A 16,206-nucleotide genomic window follows, 5' to 3' on the forward strand; every position below is an offset into this window, starting at 1 on the left:
TTTTCGAAGCCGAATCAAGATCCGTGTCAAGGCGGAATAATTCGGGTTAGAGGGGTTTTTATGACATGGCGATGGGTCTAAGTGTGGTCTGGACTATACTTATAGCTCGTGTATTCTCGTGAAAATTTCTATGATATTAGAATAAATCTAAGCTAAATCTCTCTGATGATAAATTTTATGATACGATCTTTTTGAATATCGTCTTCACCTTTAATCTCATTGCCATGGCTCCTTCAATCAACGACGTGCCTGTTGGCCAAACCACCCAGGCGTCCGCTTGTAATGTCGGCATCAACGGCTTTGGTCGTATTGGTACGAAACCTCAACAGCCTACCCACACACAAGCTAATAGATAGCTTCGTATAGGTCGCAATGTACTTCGAGCTGCTCTCGTCCGATCTGATATACAGGTTGTTGCGATCAACCACACCTGTGTCACCGTCGAAGACCTCGTCTATCTGATCCGCTATGATTCCTCAATGGGCAACCTGGATGACCGAGTCGATATTCAGATCGTGTCAGATGCTTTGATCACTATCGATGGAAAGCGTATTGCTCTTACATCCGAGCGGGACTTGAAGAAGCTCGACTGGGCTTCCGTGGGAGCTGACTACGTCCTCGAATGCACCGGAAAGTTCACAAAGCGCGACCTTGCCATGGAACATATCACCTATGGTAACGCCAAGCGGGTGCTCATCTCCGCACCTAGCTCGGACGCACCCACCTTTGTCTACGGTGTGAACTCCGATAATTATACACCCAGTGAGGAATGCCGTGTTGTTTCCAACGCAAGCTGTACGACCAACTGTGTTACTCCGGTCTTAAAGGTTCTTCAAGAGTCCTTCGGCATCACTCAAGGCTTCCTGACCACTATTCATGCCGCTACCCGATCTCAGCAGGTCTTGGATGGGTACAGCAAGAAGAACGCTCGTCTGGGTAAGCGGTCCCCTTCGACAATCATGCTTGCAATTTCTAATACTTCATAGGACGTGGCGTTTTCAACAACATCATTCCCACCACCACCGGTGCCGCCAAGGCTGTCGCATCTGTATTGCCCGAGCTGAAAGGAAAGGTTACCGGTGTCTCCATTCGTGTTCCTACGTGAGTCAATGATTTCACAAAATCTTCAACTCCAAAGCACAAGCTAACATACCCAGACCCAACGTCTCCATGATCGATCTCACTGTCAGCACTGAGAAGCCCACGTCTCTCGCCGAAATTATGTCCAAATTCCGCGTTGCTGCGAAGTCGGAAATGGCTGGTGTCCTTCGAGTCACGGATGAGCAGTTGGTCAGTAGTGACTACAATGGCAGCCCTTACAGCGCTATCATTGATGCTCCCGCATGTGCAGAGCTCAACCCTCAGGTATGGTCTGGTCCTTATTTTGGAAAGGTACAATGTGCTAACTTTTCAACAGTTTTTCAAGATCATGGCATGGTATGATAATGAGTGGGGATACTCGAACCGACTTCTTGATTTGACGACTTTGGTGCATGCCCAGGAGGCTAATTGATGGATTGGGATGGAGTTTGGTGTTCGACAAAATATATAATACCATTCAAATATTTTTACTTGATGCATTTGCAATATATATCCAATAAAATCATTCGGATCTATCCATTGGAAGATATAGTTCACGCTCTGCGTTAGAGCGGGGCAATTTCATATCCAGATGTAGTGTTATGTCTAGCATGCTCCTTAAAGACCCACTTGAGGGTTCTACTGACCATAGGGAGGCCATCTTTGATATTTCTACGCTACGTAGAAATTCCGTAGCAATTCTTTGGAGAAGAAAGGGTGCCAAAGAAGCTGAGATGATATTCATTCACGAAAGGGTTGGAAAAACGAAGTGGTCGAAATGATCCCCAATTCTCGCATTGTAGATGCGATGGCTGGTATGTAATTGAGTATGCAAAATCAAAGCATTTCTAAGTACAGCTGTCACTGCCAGAAATGAAGGTTCCATCAGAGTCCTCGCATCCGCAGACTCCAGTCTGGGGGTCCTTGATGCAGCCAGTGCCGACACCGCTGTCCTCGCCCTCGTCGCTCCAGTAGAAGACCCAGTAGTCCGACTCCTCCTCCAACTCATCACTGGTTGGTGCAGTGCAGGTGTAAGCGCTGCAGGTACCGTAAGGAGCACCGGTATAATCATCGTACTGATGATCGGTCTCGAAAACAGCAAAGGTTTGGGTTCCGGAGACGCGAGTGTTGTGGGAGCACTCCGCGGCTTGAATGGCAGTCGAGACCTTAGCGGCTATTGGTTGGGAAAACAAAACAAGGTTAGTACTTGCCAATATTGAGCGATAATGACACATGGCAGGCCATTGTGACGAGATATCGCGAGCTACTCTATTTCATCGCAACGGATACACTTACCAGAGCAGTTCAGGCTTGTGGGCTTGTATCCCTTTGTGTTTGTTGAGCAGGGATCAACGGTGGCCATGACCATGACTGGGGTTGCCACCATGGCGAAAAAGGTGGTGAACTTCATATTGAGTTAAAGGTCACTTTTTGAGATCGTGTGAAAATGTTGATGCCATTTCTTGAGATCGCATAGTTGCCCTCTTATATACCTTTGGTGTACGGCTCATCTCCGGGGTTTGATCTAATCAGAGAGCAATTGAACTTTATCTGATACAAAGCAATATCGCTGCATAACAAAGGCCGAGAACGAAGCTGTTGCGGTGGCTCCTTTTTTCAAGAATCCGTACTCAGGAGGGACCCATAGAAATGTGTTTCAAGTTTTGGTTCGAAACAGCCATGGGGCTTGACTCGGCGATCATCCGCTTTAGAATCCCAACTGAACGCCAATGGAAACTTCTTCTTTGCCTAATTAAAGACGATCACAGGCTAAGTTCTCTAAAGTGTGTGACTTGCGCCATGTTACTCCTCACTGGCTGCCTCTGTATTTGATGGTGTGCCCCACCAATCAACTCATGGTTTCAGTGATGTATAATCGATGCCGGCTTTGAGTCTGTTTCATGCATAATGATGCATTTAAGTCATCGACCACGGTCTAGAGCTCGCACGTTCGCAGCAGCGAGTAAGCAATCTAGACCGCCCCCGGAGCAGGTCCAATATAGCAAGGCCGTCATGATCTCAAATTAAAGTTGTTGCATTGTAAGAGTTTAGACTTTCTTCAAACTGCCAAGTCCGATCGGCCTCTTTCTTTTCAGCCGCTCTCCTTTTTGTAGATGGAGTATCGGCGAAAAAGCTGACGCGGCCCAATTTACGGATCGCAATCCAAATGGCCTCAATTTCATGTTAAAAGTACCCAGATGACCTTGAATTGTGCGGCTCCTCCATTCTCCCACACACCCTCCATCTATTTCTCTACTTTAATCTGCCGATTATGGTATTCACCCAGTCAAAAAAAGCTTCATTGGTATAGTACATAGAAAACAGTCGTCACTCAAATAAGTCACTATATATCGATGACTCGAATCGGGTGTGTAGTTGGTGCTTCAACATCTGGGTGACGCTCATCCCCCGGCGCTTAAGCGCTTGTCGAAGGGTTTCACCACACACAGGTAGATCAAGCTCAGCAACTATTTGATTGCATGGTTTAGCCCGGTTGTCAAAGCTTGATCGTATCCATTCAATGGTAGAATCTAGCTGTTCCTTAGAGAGCTTTGACTTCCGGCCTGAGCTCTTCTGCGGTGTAGGTTTTTGAGAAAAAGTCGTATATCGAACTTGGTTTCTGGTACAACCAACCCGAGAAGCGATTTTGTTATAAGAGTAACCTTCTTGCGAAAGAAAAAGTATATGCAGGCGCTGGTCGCGCGTACGGTGCTTTGTAGGACGAGGCGTAGAAGGTGGTTTCGTGGTGGAATAGTAGAATGAGTGGAGCTAGTGGTACCGGTACCGTGGTAGAATTGGTGGCTTGGGTGGTTGATTAGTTGGTTAAAGCAGGCTTGACTCGAATAAGGGGCTTGATACGTGTGTATTTATCATGACGTTAATATGATATCAGTAGATATGTATCTATAAAGTTGAGTCCATAATTGTTTTCATTCAACCTGGACGTTGACATATATTGGGTAGGCGGTGTTGCACTATGATCACCGCCTATCGGTTATGGGAATGGATGTCGTGGAGCGGCTATCTCGGCCCCCGGACAACCGGATTTACGTGCGCTGGCTCCACTCTTACTATGATATCACCCATCTTATCATGGCTGAGGAAGCGTCCATTCCATACGATATGTCTATTTTGACGATTTCCCTTGGTCCTCGGGAAATACCATTGAAACCTCCGAAGTCGGCTAGGAATTCCGATAAGCGCTACGAAGATTGTTAGAGATGAATATGTAGAATGTCGAAAGACTTGGGGCTAAACGTGCGCATCACTCGGTTTTCCATGATCTTTGGAAATGATAGCTTACGTAGTCTGAAATCAGGCCACTAGGCAGTCTACGTCATAGGTACTAGTACGGCTTGTTCTTGGAATTATATGATAAATCTTCCCCGATGACTCCTTAGGAATTGTTATTCAATATCAGCATTGGTTGGAACGTCCCTCAATCACTTCATTTTCAACACACTATAATATACCCAAATATTCATACCTTACTATACAACCACAATGTCTGGTATCTTGCACAAAGCCGAGGATGCCCTCCACATCCACCACCACGATAACAACAAGCCTACCGAGCACGGTGAACATGCCAAGCAGCCCGATGCTCACACCGGTAAATATAATTCAGTCAAAGAACTAAAACAGTATGGCTTACTGATATATAATAGATAAGCACGCCAATGGCCACCATCATCATGAGAAGCCCCATATGAGCCAGGAAGAGAGGGACCGGGCTGATTTCGAGGCTGCGAGACACTATGACCATGCTATGAAGAATAGTCACGGTCCTGGTGTTGGATTTGAGGAGTAATTATGGGTTACCATTTATATGCGAGAAATATGGTAATCATGGCTGTTATGATTGAGCGATATACATGTGTGGAATAGAGCTATAGGATAATTTGGGAATTTTGATAACTCCATCTAGTATACTTCTTATTCCTTGGCGGCGGTGATCATCCTTGGCACTGAGATAACGTATGGTATAATCTGGCACGAAAAGAAATATGGTCTTTGCAGGCAGACACTCAACAGGATTTCCATCGGAGTTCCTCTGGCACTTCTTCAAATTCCCCTTTCTTTTCATGATCAACCCCTGTGCTCACTGAGTAGACCCGGACACGCCTCTAAGCGGTGTGATCTGCTCAGTGGTCATACGAATATTATTTGATTTGTTTTTTATCAGCTGATGCTCACGAGTTATCTGAGCAATCTGATTCGCTCAATAAGCAGAGCCTGAGCGTCCTGTGTTTGGGTTAAGCCTGCATTGTTTCAGTACTACAAAGCAAAGAGGGACGTGGCCAATTCAGTAACTCAGAATGCAATAATTCTCATACTTTGTCATACCCTACTACATTGATGCTATGCATTATGACAAGAAGAGAAGTGGTCTGGATTGGGGAACGTGGGGACGGAAGACGTGAAGTATAGTTTGCCACTTTGTAAACTAGTGCCGAGCTATAGTTTGTCAAGGCGTAAGCATGTACTCGATTGTCACACGCTCCACAATCTCTCGCAACGCATTTTTCATGCTTCTTACAGAAACCAGCTTCATTTCTTGCTTGAAATTTCTATCTGGTTAAGTGAGGAGCTCAAACACCAGTCAACAGTATTTTGATGGACCTGGATGGTGACACGAGTACACATGAAAACCAGACACTAGGGTTGTTAGCCTTTGCCATGAATATCCACGCCACTGATACCTTCGATGCATCAACTAACACAAAGTGATACCTCATATGCGGGCGCTCAAAAGGCGTGGCGGTAAATGTAAACGTTGGGACCGAGATATCCATACCTCACATCCATTATATATAAATTGCCAAATCCTACGAACGTTGGAAAGTTAAACCCCATCCGATGAGTCTAAGATTGTGTGCTTAACCACGAGGTATATCTCTCTATTTAATCCAGCAAGCACCCTACCTCATCCTACGTTACGGCCGATCCTCTCCAAGTTCAAAGTATGGCGGAATCATATGTTAAGCACGACAAAAACACTCCAAAAGCCCACGTAGTTGCTGACCCAGTCACATTATACAATTGGCACAAGAAAATCAACTGGTGGGCTTGTCTTTTGACGGTTATAATTCCGCTGTTCGGATTAGGCCTGGCGTCCAAAACACCTCTACAATACAAAACAGCGGGATGGTCATTGCTGTATTATTTCTGCACTGGAACTGGAGTGACGGCAGGTAATACAAGCCCGGATAGATGACGATTCACCTCACTCTAATCGACCATGGCAGGATACCATCGGTTATGGTCTCATCACTCGTACAATGCTTCAACCCCTCTCAAATTTTACCTCGCGATCATGGGCGCCGGTGCAGGTCAAGGATCGATCAAATGGTGGGCCAGAAACCATCGAGCACATCACCGATACACAGACACCGACAAAGATCCATATTCTGTCCAGAGGGGACTCGCATATGCCCATATTGGGTGGGTTTTGAAAAAGCAAGACCCTGCACAAACAGGGCGAACAGATATCACCGATTTAAAAGGCGATCCAATTGTCATGTGGCAGGACCGTAATTATTTACTGTTGTTGCTCTTTGCCACGTTTTTCCTCCCGACTGCTGTCTGTGGAATCGGATGGGGTGACTGGCGTGGTGGATTTGTCTATGCAGCGATATTGAGAATGCTTTGCGTTCAACAAGCCACATTCTGTGTGAACTCTCTAGCTCATTGGCTAGGCGACCAACCATATGAGGACCACAATTCTCCCCGGGATCATACTCTGACTGCAATTCTTTCCTTGGGAGAAGGTTGGCATAATTTCCACCATGTGTTTCCTTCCGATTACCGCAATGCTATCAATTGGTATCAGTATGATCCAACAAAATGGCTGATCTGGATTTGGTGTCAGCTCGGACTGGCATCAGAACTTAAAAAGTTCCCGGAGAAGGACATTCAGAAATGTCGCCTTCTGCAGCTGCAGCAGGATCTGGACAAGAAGAAGAATACCTTTGACTGGGGCCCACCTATATCAGAATTACCGGTGATTGAGTGGGACGAATATACCAGGCCTCAAAGTCGACTACTTTTGGTAATTGCTGGAGTGGTTCATGATGTGACTAAATTCATTGACGAGCATCCCGGTGGACGAAATCTAATGGCTGGTGCAATTGGGAAAGATGCTACAGGTATGTTTCATGGTGGGGTTTATGCTCATTCGCGGGCTGCGCGTTGTCTTCTAGCGCAAATGAGGGTTGCCGTAGTCCGCGGAGGCGGCGAAGTAGAGGCTCGAGTGGAACGCGAAACGCTGTGATTTTTTGTATATAATTCATATATTTATCCAATTTCGAAAGATCTTCCTGAATGTTGAGTCTAGCGGTCAAATCGTGGCAATCATAACTGGATGTACGGGGTTGCGTGACTAATTGGAGGTAGTGACCTAGGAATATATTCATATCGGCGGCTAGAGCCAGTCATCAAGTAACATGCGTGATCGGAAACATAAGAGATCTATTTTTGTGTACATCAAAGCAGGACTCCACGGGTATCTGTGTTCCTCGACGAAATCATTTAATCCTCATCCATAGACTCCCATCCATCGGGACCAGGAGCCTCAGCCTCAACACCAGCATCACCCTCATCAGACTCATCTCCATCATCGGCATTGACACCAACCATACGCTCTTGCACCTCACCCTCGAGATCAGGCATACGAGAAACAAATGCACGACGGACAGCACCGTTGGTGGACGCATCCCAGATCTGGACATTGCCCTTGCTACCAGCCACAGCGAGACGGAAGCTGACCATAGCGTCGGGAGCGAAGGCAGTGGAGAAGACCTTGCCGACGTCCAGCTTGCGGGAGACGACCATGCTAGGCTTGTCGTTTTCAACGTTCCAAAGCTTGACTTCCTTGTCTGTGGAGCCGGTGACGAGGAAACCGGGGATAGTGCGGTTGATGTCGAATGAAGAGACGGAGGAGTCATGGGCCTGCAGGGTCCAGACGGGCTTGGACTCGGCGGGGGTGGCGGGGACGTTGCGGACATCGTAGCGGTATACTTGTCCACCGTCGGTGGTGACGTAGAAGAAGTTGGGGTCGTGGGGGTCCCAGCGAACGTTCTCGACGTCGGAGTCGACGCCCCAGCGGGCCTTGGCGTCTGGTGCACGCATGTCGGCGGCGACCACGGTGCGGTCGTAGCTACCGCTCAGCAGGATGGTGGACTCTGTAGGGTGCCAGTCCAGCGAGCAGACCTTGTCGGTATGGTGGGAGTAAGACTTGACACAGCTGGTGGTGTTGAGATCCCAAAGCTTGACGGTGCGATCAGCGGAGGCGGAGGCAAGCAGGTTGCGGTGCTGGCGGTTGGCTGCCAGAGCCAGGATCGAATCGATGTGGTATTCGTCGTTTGCCTTTGCCTTCTTCTTCTTGGACTTCTTGCGCTCACTGTCCTGGCCGCCTTGACCGAGGATAGCGTTGGGATACATGGAATCCACGACGTCAAGATCCCAGATCTCGATATCAGGCTCCATGGTTCCAACGGCAACAAAGTTACCTGTTGTGCGTCCCTCGGCATTCTTGCCAACGGGCATGTCGAGCCACTCCAGGCAGAGGGGAATACCGGGCAGCATGATGTCGTGGTGCACGTAGAGGTTATCGGCGGCGTCCTCGTAAACGTAGACCTCCAGATGGGCGACCTCATCCTCGACCTTTCCGGCCAGGAGTAAGTTGTCAGTGGGCATGATCTGAAGCTCCTCGCGGTCCTCATCTTCCTCGTCCTCGGGCATGACAAGGTACGGGTCCTCCTCGTTGGGCTGGTGGTAGGCCAGCGACTGAACATTGCCGAACATGGTAACTTTCTCTCCATCCTCATCGACCTCATCGCTATCGTAGTGGTCGAGATCGAACTCTTTAAGGACATCATCATCACTAAGACGGAGGTTAGCTCGATCCAATGCATCGTTAATTACGCTGAACATACTCAGTTGACTTAGCCTCAGCGCCCTCCTTAGAAGGCTCCTTCTCCTCGGCATCCTCTATGACGTCCTCATCCTTCTTATCCTCATCCATGGCAGAATCCTCGCCCTGCGCAGCGCTCATATCCTCCTTAGCATCCTCAAGCTGCATGCGAGCAAGCTTCGATATCCGGTTCATTTCCTCCTCGTCAATCTCGTACTTAGTAGGAAACTGGGCAGCGACACCGCGCCGCACCCAGGCTGTGGTAGTGATCATGGAAGACATTGTGAAGAGCTTGATCACAGTAATCTCCAACAATCAGTCAGTTTTTTTTTATCGGCGATATTTTTTTTTATCGGTGTGCTGAGGGGTCTTCCGCCCGGCAGAAAGCGGCCGATCTCCTCACCGCCCGGGCTTTGCGATTTGCTCCAAGAAGTTATTGGAGAGACTCGAACTTATGATTCATAAGACAGTCGGACTTCCTTCAAAAACTCCGGATTTTGACCATAGCCGCCAATATGCATTCTCACCTCCACACCTCGTACAACGTCAGTACGTATTACCATACTCGGCACACAGTCATGAACCAATCAGACCAGCAAAACTGACTAGAACCTTTGCTAGACTGCGAGGAAATTATGACAGCTCTTGACGAGTGCCACGCCCGTGGCTTCATGTGGAAGGTCTTCGGCAACTGCAATGATATCAAGCGTGAGGTGAACCGCTGCCTTGCTGCTGAGCGCTATGACCGCGCTAAGAACAACCGGGATATCGCGCGCAGTAACCGACGGAAGATCGAGGATATCTGGGCGAAGGAGCGGGCTCTGGATGCCAGTGCTGTGCAGGTCCCTACCCCTCCTGCTACTACCGATGCTTCTACGGATGGTACCAAGCAATAAGCAGCGTTGGTGGTGTTACGATAGGCCGCAGTCATCTTAGGTGTTTGGAGTTCGGTCAATTGCTTTTTTTTATGCTACGATACTCTCTTCTCGGTAAAAGAATGAGGCCAGCTATTTGTTTGTACGATATTGGAGGAATTTGTGTATATAGTGGGCCACGAAAGGTCATATGGAGACGGGAGCTGCTGGTTGAAAAGCCAGAAGTGATCGTATGATGCCCTTGAACAATTAAAGGAATGATGAGCTTCTCGAGCTTATGAATTTCCATGTACAATTGGACTATTGAACTTTTTTGAACTAAATATCCCAATCCGAACGCCATGCCGTGGACAATAAATATCATGCAATGTCAACCGTGAAGAGACGCAGTTTATGCGTCCATTTCAGCCTCAGCCACTGGGGCAGCATCAGCGTCACCACCCTTATGATGGCGGCGTCTCCGCTTAGTCTTAGCAGCACCAGAATGCTCACCCTCTGCCTCTGCCTCGGCAACTTCAGTCTCGACCCGCTCCTTCTTTGCACCACCGGCATTGGCGTCAACTCTCTTCTTCGGCTTCTTCATACTCATAGGGTTAGGTCCCTTGGCCTTCTTCAAACCGGGGATCTTCTTCCTCTCGCCACCATCTTCGCCTTCGCCATCGTGTTTTCTCTTAGCCCCAAGCTCAGGGTCATCCAATCCAGCGCGGAATTTGCCCATCTCGTGACCATCACGCACAGCCTCAGTTTGTGTGCTCAGAGGCTCGAGAACCATCACCGAGCGCTTCACGTAAATAATAGGCACACCGGGGATAGAGCGCGCGCCGAAACGCAAAGCTCTCGAGCGGCGCATTGCGCGCTCCTCTTCGCGCTCCTCTTCGGTCTTGCGCTTGCGCTGTGCCGGGTTGTCTGCCTTGTCGCTTTTCTTGGCTGCTGGCGGGTCGGCAGTAGCGAGGATGTAATGCTCTTTGTTCTTCTTTACTTCAGCATTGGGCGAAAGGAGGGAGAGCAGACATTCCACCTCGTCGATGGGGGTGTGTTCTGCGTTGTGACTGCAGTGGCGGAGGGGCAGAATTGTTGGTGGGGGGAGATGCATGGGACGATAGGGTGTGTTGGTTCTGGGGTTGATGGGTTGCTTGGCCATAATGGCTGCGAGGGAACACTTTGTGAGGACTGATCGCTGTTAGTATATCTGTGCCTATAACTCTCGTCTTGGCGATTGCAGTGTGCATGGTTAGATCGATGGGTTGGGGTTGGTCACTAACGTGGCTTGGGTGTGCCTTGAAGAGTCCGCTCAAGAGCAGGGAGCAGATCCATCTTGAATTGGTCGACGGCATGCAGGAAGTTCGAGTCGACTGTGAAGGTGGGTTAGCATTCAAGTTTGGATGGTAGCTTTGTAGTCGACATACCGAGCACTTGGTAGGGCTCACGGAAGCCAAATGTCATCTCATACTGGTGCATGAGCTTGCGGTACTTCTTGGAGCGTTTGGCCCTCATTGTGAATGATTGAGGTAAAGGATTGTTGGAGTTACGGAGACTTCGTTGCGGTGATGCGCGAATGAAACTTTTTTCTGATTTTGCCGGGCGGCGGGCGAGGCGGTGATGGTCCGTGCGAAGTACCTCTCTGGTGGATCTACGGAGTACTAGTTATAGTAGATGCAGAATTAGTGTGACTGGGAGACTGATCTATGGTGATTAAAATTTCCTGTGTAGTTTGTTAATTGATTATTATTACTCATGTACTTGAATGTCTAGAAAAAGGCTAGAATAACCCGAAATCCCAAATACTCCAGTACGCTGGTGCGCATGCAAAGCGATGTAGGTGACCCTTCGAATCTGCTTAGCTCTAATTTCAACTGAAAATGGGCGTTGAAGCCCGGTAATAGATATGGGCCTGGGAGAAAAGACTTCAGGCCCAAGAATGAGAAATTCGTGGACACATAAGAAACCTGACGTTCCCAAAAACGGGATTCTCCCCCGGGGTGAGCCGTTGTCAGGGAGCGTGAGAACGTAGGTAAAGTCGAGGGCAACGGTGGAGGAAGACCCGAGTTCCTCTATGAATGGATAATGACACCACAATGGATCGTCCAATTCATGATGGGCAGTGCATCTTGTAATTTCAATGCAAGTGGTACCGCATTGTGGGTGCTGTCTTGTGCTGGATGGGTTTGGTACTCATCACCCAGCTCGTTTCTGACAAGAAGCAACCACGACGGAGATGTCGTCCATTTTACCTAACAAAGGTCAGCATTGTATTCTTGGAGAGAATAAGTTATAGACAAACATACCTCCTTCGATAGCAAGCCCTTCATCAATCGCTTTCTCCATGTAGGGGCTCTCCGCAAAGGGATCCTGAGCAACTGCCAAAGCAGCATTCATCAGTTCCCTTGCTACATAGACCAGGCGGTCATTTGACAAATTCGACGAGGCCAGCTCGGTCGTATCTGGACACCCTTGGTCCCATTTCTTCATACTGTCCAGAATGATTGTCATAACCTCGTGTTCCCATAAGTTATCCATGACGCCGTCCGACACGGCCAGCACGATGTCGTCTTCCTGTATAGCGACCTTGGTCATCACCGCATCCTTGCGGGGTGTATCAATGCTGTTGGTACCCAGTTGCATGGGACAGTCGAACCAGTGCCATTGCTCTGTAGTACTGAAGAGGATTTTCTCTTCGCTAGGTCGGATAACGATGACCTTGCAATCGCCTAGGTTCGTTACGTAGAGGAGAGGCGATTGTTTGCCATTGTTTCCGGTAGTCCAATGAAGGAGTGCGGTTGCGGATGTGGTCGTTCCTAGCCATTCATTTGGGGTACTTGTAGCGCGGACGGTTTCCTCGAAGGCTGACTGTAGGTATTCAACTGGGTCGGGGGTTGCCGTCGTAGGGAGATTGCGTTCAATTTCAAGGGCCCAGAAATGCAGGAGAAGCCTGGACCAAAGACTATTTGACCAGGATGGTTATTAGCTTTCATGTACACAGAAGAAAAAAAAGAAGGGCAGAGATAAGACCACCAAGACGGTAGAGAAGAACTCACGCAGCATGACCACAAGGCCTGGTCGCCCAAGCGCCTACGCCGTCATCCACACCAACAAAGTTCTCGGCAACGATAACCGCATCGTCCCCGTTATTCAAGCCACGGATCAGCTCGCCCTTCACGGATAATCTCTTATCCTGGTTCAATGAGTGGGTAGTCAGGGGATCGGAAAAGGAAGAGGACGGCGGAGACAAGAATGGTGGGGGGAACGGGCGGGAAGGGCGTTTCGCACATAAGGCGTAGCCGGTCTCGAATCTGAAAGGGGTATGGGCGAGCGTTTGGTGGTGATTTGGGACGGGGGTGGTCGTGCCATATGAGGGCCACACTGCCGCGGTGTATCGCCGCGTCTGCACCCGCGTCTCTAGCTTGAGTCGGCCCGCGGGGCTGGGCTGGCCCGAGATGGTCCTAGTAGACGCGGTCCACCGTGGCCATGATATTGATGAGAGTAAAGGTGGAACCCTTGCCGTGGTCACCATGCCTTGACTCGGTCTTCACACAGTTGAGGCCAGTGGGAGGGTGGGATTAAATTTCAAGATGAAGTCATGAGGTGGATTGGAAAAAGAAAAAGATGACAAAAACAAATGATCTGAGTGAACGAGAATTGCAGAGATTTTTGTTCTGAAGACCGATACTCACCGGTGAGGGAAGTCGCATTGCAATCTCGAACGTTGAGTGGACTGTTGCGCCGACCGGGAAACTGTGCTCTGCTCTACGTGGTAGGGCGTGTCATATGAAGGCCACGGCCCCCTACTATTGCTCTATTTTTGTTTTCGTTGCATGGATTCTGGGGTATTTAGTACTGATGATTTGGACTATCTGCTCCATTTTCAATAGAAATGCCTTCTAGACCCAATGATCGTCAAACCCACTGAACATGGCAGTATAGATCCTACTATGTAGGTTCTTTACTGCACCTCACGGAGTACGTGCTCGGAGCTCATATTCAATCCTCTTCCTTACTCCACTGAAATCCCGGTTTTTACCGTCGGAAAACACTACATCTTCCCGGGATACTTTCGTGTTGAAGATCTGCGCTTATCTTTACTCATGCTTGCATTATCTGCGGTTATCGTGAGGTATACCGCCCGTGCAGATCAAGCGGAGCCTCCATTGGCCCGTATCGACACGGGAACAACAACCTCATTTTCTCCAGAACGCAAGGTCCCGAACTAGGACATATCGTGCTTGTTGATGAGGCTTTAGTGTCGATCATCAGTGGGCACAGGCCCACGGACTTTCAATGGGCGCAGGAGTACGGAGTACACCGACTTCACCGACTCGACACGGGAGGAGGACCGTGTCTCTGTTAAGATTGTTGATCTCACCTAGTTCCAAGGAAGGCATCATGCCAGTCGACACGCTACTAAGCATGTTCCATTTATCACTCCCCTCGAGAACCTATCGATTTGATAGATACAGCGAATAGATCCTTAGTACTTTTCAAGGGCCTAACGTTGGATCCTGTGAAAGCATTCTTTGATGGACTAATGGATTCCCTAGAACTGACCATAGCAAATGCACTCATAAATTATGGAATTTGATATCACTCTCTCCCACTGTCAACCCGACATGAGTCCGAGATAAATGCCGCCATACAATGATGTCTCATTCACACCCAGCTAGCCACATCAGATATGAGCCTCTCCTTGTGGATCTCCATCAGAAGTACCTCAAAGATCTCGACAATCCCTCCAGCGATGGCATCCTCCCGGGAGTCCTCCTTCAGGGCAGCCAGTCCTTGGAAGCCGGCCAGGATAACCGTGTTGACTCGGGTCACGAATTCGAAACCACCAGTACGCTTGCGGTGAATAGCGAGCTGCATGCGCAGCTGTCTTTCGGCACAGGGGCAACGGCGCTCCACGTCGTAAGTACATTTACGAGCACAGAAACATGCTGATTTGCAGATACATTTGGAATGCTTTACCTCGTGCAACAGACGAATTTTGTCGTTTTCACGTCGACAGTCTCCGATACACTTCCCTTCTAGTTTGGCCAGCGTGCCAATTCGATGGTCGAGGATGATCTCCCTCTCCCGCAGGACCGGATCTATCAGTTCCAGGTTGGTAAATGGAAGTTCATTCACGGGAATATCGCAGTCGGGCACCTGCTTAGGGGTCATGGTGAAGTATCTCTCAGAAAGCACAGTCATTGTCTCGGGCGGAAAATCGGGGAAGATGGAGATGAGACTGTCCCATTTCTTGCAGTAGGTGGAATGCCTGTTGTTGACAATGCTATAGGCGTATCGGCGGTATCCCAAGATGTCATCTATAACAAACGGTCCTAGCCGAGCATCCTTGCATATGAGCATTCGCACGTAATTTTCCATAAACCGAGAGATGAGGTTGTTATCGCGCTCTTCGCAGATTCTCGGGGAGTCAAGGATATCCTTAAACAGAAGGAAGATGCGATACAGATGGTTCGGTTCGGGCATGTAGAACGGACGATCTTTTGTCATAGCCGGACGACTTTCCATTTTATACAGGGCACACAGCTCGATCCCTGCCATCTCGAGTTTGATTCGGGCATAGACCACATAAAAGAGGTGTTCCACGATGGTGATAAGTTCACAGAGGGAGACGGTTCCGATATTTGCCTCGGCTCGATCAATCCAGTACTTGAGGCCCGTCTCCGAATTATCAAGCTAGAACAGTCATCAGTCTGTATGTCATTGAGGAGTCCAATTCGCGTACCTCGATGCCATAACCCATGAATGCAATCTGTGCAAGCTTTGCAATTGCATAAATCTGAGAGAAAATCTTGAGGACCACCGCAAAGTGCGTTGCTATTTCAATATTGGTCAAGTCATCCAGGGACAATACCTGGGATGTCACCCGGGAGGCCCCATACGTGGGGGATGGGGATGGCGAGCTCGAAGTCACAGCTGTCACCCACTCGCCATTGCTAACCCTGTAAGGGCGTGAGTGTGGTTTAAACGATGAATCCTGCCCAGGCACATAGAACTGTCAGTCATACTCATCGTTTCTTGTAGTAGATGGGGGTGATGAGACTTACTAGAAAGTACTCTGAGTTCTCGTCAAGCATGTCGTTCTGCTTCATTTCAGCTAAAGGCCCTTCCAGGCTTTCCTCGTGGAGTTCCGAATATCTGTAGAATCCGTCTCTCTGGTCTTCGATTGCGTCGACCCAGACGTCTGGGCTTACAGACTTGTGGTCACTCCTGGAGGCTTGGGGGGTCTTGGGATGGTCGGAATCACTTTTGTGACGAGGTTTGAGGAAGGAGAAGCTCCAGATGTGACTCTTCGTCTTTCGAAGGTGGTTCATTGTGAAACTGAGTATAAGAAAA

General features: G+C 48.9%; 9 protein-coding genes across 9 annotated transcripts; 4 read left to right on the plus strand and 5 right to left on the minus strand.

Annotated features, from left to right (window-relative positions):
• Positions 1 to 224: 224 nt before the first annotated feature.
• Positions 225 to 1,513, plus strand: N7484_006552 (type I glyceraldehyde-3-phosphate dehydrogenase; the record flags this gene model as incomplete). The annotated part of the gene is made up of 5 exons (XM_057116970.1): positions 225 to 312; positions 367 to 936; positions 987 to 1,101; positions 1,158 to 1,365; positions 1,418 to 1,513. The coding sequence occupies 5 exons, from the start codon at positions 225 to 227 to the stop codon at positions 1,511 to 1,513; spliced, it is 1,077 nt and encodes a 358-aa protein (XP_056972853.1).
• A 415-nt stretch (positions 1,514 to 1,928) lies between these two features.
• N7484_006553 (uncharacterized protein) lies at positions 1,929 to 2,491 on the minus strand (the record flags this gene model as incomplete). Its single annotated transcript, XM_057116971.1, has 2 exons — positions 1,929 to 2,254; positions 2,377 to 2,491. 2 exons carry the CDS (start codon positions 2,489 to 2,491, stop codon positions 1,929 to 1,931), a joined length of 441 nt encoding a protein of 146 aa, XP_056972854.1.
• Positions 2,492 to 4,584: 2,093 nt separating this feature from the next.
• Positions 4,585 to 4,891, plus strand: N7484_006554 (uncharacterized protein; the record flags this gene model as incomplete). Its single annotated transcript, XM_057116972.1, has 2 exons — positions 4,585 to 4,693; positions 4,749 to 4,891. 2 exons carry the CDS (start codon positions 4,585 to 4,587, stop codon positions 4,889 to 4,891), a joined length of 252 nt encoding a protein of 83 aa, XP_056972855.1.
• Positions 4,892 to 6,322: 1,431 nt separating this feature from the next.
• N7484_006555 (acyl-CoA desaturase) lies at positions 6,323 to 7,354 on the plus strand (the record flags this gene model as incomplete). Its single annotated transcript, XM_057116973.1, has 1 exon — positions 6,323 to 7,354. The coding sequence occupies one exon, from the start codon at positions 6,323 to 6,325 to the stop codon at positions 7,352 to 7,354; it is 1,032 nt and encodes a 343-aa protein (XP_056972856.1).
• Positions 7,355 to 7,611: 257 nt separating this feature from the next.
• Positions 7,612 to 9,277, minus strand: N7484_006556 (rRNA-processing protein PWP1; the record flags this gene model as incomplete). The annotated part of the gene is given in 2 exon segments (XM_057116974.1): positions 7,612 to 9,007; positions 9,018 to 9,277. The coding sequence occupies 2 exon segments, from the start codon at positions 9,275 to 9,277 to the stop codon at positions 7,612 to 7,614; spliced, it is 1,656 nt and encodes a 551-aa protein (XP_056972857.1).
• A 233-nt stretch (positions 9,278 to 9,510) lies between these two features.
• N7484_006557 (COX assembly mitochondrial protein) lies at positions 9,511 to 9,891 on the plus strand (the record flags this gene model as incomplete). The annotated part of the gene is made up of 2 exons (XM_057116975.1): positions 9,511 to 9,544; positions 9,617 to 9,891. 2 exons carry the CDS (start codon positions 9,511 to 9,513, stop codon positions 9,889 to 9,891), a joined length of 309 nt encoding a protein of 102 aa, XP_056972858.1.
• A 370-nt stretch (positions 9,892 to 10,261) lies between these two features.
• On the minus strand, positions 10,262 to 11,487 carry N7484_006558 (rRNA-binding ribosome biosynthesis protein UTP23; the record flags this gene model as incomplete). The annotated part of the gene is made up of 3 exons (XM_057116976.1): positions 11,277 to 11,487; positions 11,133 to 11,222; positions 10,262 to 11,040 (listed from the first exon to the last, which is right to left on the minus strand). The coding sequence occupies exons 1-3, from the start codon at positions 11,362 to 11,364 to the stop codon at positions 10,262 to 10,264; spliced, it is 957 nt and encodes a 318-aa protein (XP_056972859.1). The 5' UTR covers positions 11,365 to 11,487.
• Positions 11,488 to 12,045: 558 nt separating this feature from the next.
• N7484_006559 (uncharacterized protein) lies at positions 12,046 to 13,381 on the minus strand (the record flags this gene model as incomplete). Its single annotated transcript, XM_057116977.1, has 3 exons — positions 12,046 to 12,101; positions 12,156 to 12,811; positions 12,906 to 13,381. 3 exons carry the CDS (start codon positions 13,379 to 13,381, stop codon positions 12,046 to 12,048), a joined length of 1,188 nt encoding a protein of 395 aa, XP_056972860.1.
• Positions 13,382 to 14,514: 1,133 nt separating this feature from the next.
• Positions 14,515 to 16,184, minus strand: N7484_006560 (uncharacterized protein; the record flags this gene model as incomplete). The annotated part of the gene is made up of 3 exons (XM_057116978.1): positions 14,515 to 15,546; positions 15,596 to 15,847; positions 15,918 to 16,184. The coding sequence occupies 3 exons, from the start codon at positions 16,182 to 16,184 to the stop codon at positions 14,515 to 14,517; spliced, it is 1,551 nt and encodes a 516-aa protein (XP_056972861.1).
• Positions 16,185 to 16,206: the final 22 nt, after the last annotated feature.

The sequence above is a fragment of the Penicillium longicatenatum genome (assembly GCF_028827895.1).
Source record: "Penicillium longicatenatum strain IBT 33135 chromosome Unknown contig_3_segment0_segment0, whole genome shotgun sequence".
Taxonomy (NCBI): Eukaryota; Fungi; Ascomycota; class Eurotiomycetes; order Eurotiales; family Aspergillaceae; genus Penicillium; species Penicillium longicatenatum.